Below are 1,619 nucleotides of genomic sequence, written 5' to 3'. Positions count from 1 at the left end.
TAATTGGTGATCGCTTTGATAATGAAGTGTTATGTATCATAAAATTTAACGTTCAATTCCTCTAGTCTACCCATGGGCCACAAGTTGGGGGTAGTGTGCTTCACCTAGTGATGCAGGGGCATCCGAACCCTTAATGAAAAAAAAATTAGAGAAAGAGACACGTGGACGACCACATGGACAACTAGGCCAACCATAACCGAATTTTGTTCAAGGAACTAATTTCAGTTCAAAAATCAGTTAAAACTGAATGTATGCATCAAGAAAAAGAGAGAAGAGGTGCGCGTGGAAGGGGGCGGAGCTGCCGCAGAAGACGAGGACGGGGTAGAGGCCGAGGCTTCCCTAACTCGTGCCCTCAAGACATTCATTTCTCATATAGCGCAGACAGGGGGCCAAACAGGGCCAAGAATGATTTCTCTGGTTGGGTAGAGTTTCACAGACAGAAGGTTTTGGTGGAGGCGGCAAGAAGAAAAGACGATGGCGAGATTGAAGGTCGAGCTAGACCCACATTGCCACTAAGTTACGACCATACTCGAACCTAGCAATCTCATATCCAATTTGCGGGGAGAGATGGAGCACACAAACCATGGCGCATAAATTGCAGTCGAGGAGGGAGATGACAGAGATACTTCGTATTATTGCGAGGATTTTAATTGGGAAGATCTCGGAGATGAAATGGAAATGAAAGAACATCAATGTGATGGATTTATTAACTTGGGTGATGAGGTGACAGAGTGCTGCAGCAACAAGGAGGCATGGCAGAGCTTTCATCAACACCATTTGAGAGGAACTTTCTTCAAGGAATGGAAGTATTTGCTGAAGGAATTTCCCAAGCTGTTGCAAGCGGATGGCAGTAATAAGATCCTGGAGGTTGGCTGTGGCAATGGCAGTTCTATGCTTCCAGTTTTACGAGCAAATGGTAGTGTTGTTGTCTATGCATGCAATTGTAGCGTGGTTGCTTTGGAGAGAGCTCGAGAAATGGTGGATGTTGCAACTGGCATCGCTGGAACATGCCGATTTCATGCTTTCTATTGTGATTTGTCTCTTGAAATTTTTCCTAGTTCACTATTCCTAAAGAGAAGCGTTTCATAGAGGCTTCGTGGGCCCATAACCCACAGGCCTCAAGAGAAATTTTATTGGGGAATTGGGATTTTGGTTCACCCCGAAATCTCGTCCCCATCAAGTGGTATCAGAGCGGGAAAAGATTTCCTACGGAAAGGAGTGTTTGGATGTGAAGAAAGAAGAGGTACAGTTTGTTGAAGATTTGTAAGCTAATTTATTTTGTGAAGGTGAGAAGATTACAGCAAACCTGGAACAGGAGTGCTCAATTGGTTCAAGAGGAGAGAACCACGACGATGTCGAGAGGACTAAGCTCAGGAGAGAAGCTTGGTAGGGCATCTGGTAGCAGGGAGGACTTGCTATTGCAGAGGTTTCATTGCAGCGCACGTGAAGGCAGTTCCATTGAAAAAGTGAAACAATGGGTAGAATTGCTAAGGACAAGGAAATGCATATGACTAGGAGGTCATAAATTTTGTACCTTGGGAGTTTGATGTAGGGGTATCCAAACCCTTAATGAAAAAAATTAGAGAAAGAGACGCGTGGACGACCACATGGACAACCAG

At 44.8% G+C, this 1,619-nt stretch overlaps 1 protein-coding gene across 1 annotated transcript; it reads left to right on the top strand.

The window, feature by feature from the left end:
- The first annotated feature begins 672 nt into the window (after nucleotides 1-672).
- On the top strand, nucleotides 673-1,089 carry LOC149260726 (tRNA N(3)-methylcytidine methyltransferase trm140-like). Its single transcript, XM_089460950.1, has one exon. The coding sequence runs from the start codon at nucleotides 673-675 to the stop codon at nucleotides 1,087-1,089; it is 417 nt and encodes a 138-aa protein (XP_089317076.1).
- The last annotated feature ends 530 nt before the right edge of the window (nucleotides 1,090-1,619 follow it).

Source organism: Pinus tabuliformis, chromosome 6, assembly GCF_031772625.1.
Source record: "Pinus tabuliformis cultivar Carrire ecotype Pingquan chromosome 6, CPIR1, whole genome shotgun sequence".
Taxonomy (NCBI): Eukaryota; Viridiplantae; Streptophyta; class Pinopsida; order Pinales; family Pinaceae; genus Pinus; species Pinus tabuliformis.
Note: the sequence above shows the minus strand (reverse complement) of the source record. Positions and strands in the feature narration are given on the sequence as shown.

Excerpts from the sequence above, each read along its gene's own strand:
- LOC149260726 (XM_089460950.1), top strand. The coding sequence starts at position 673 with ATGGAAATGAAAGAACATCAATGTGATGGATTTATTAACTTGGGTGAT.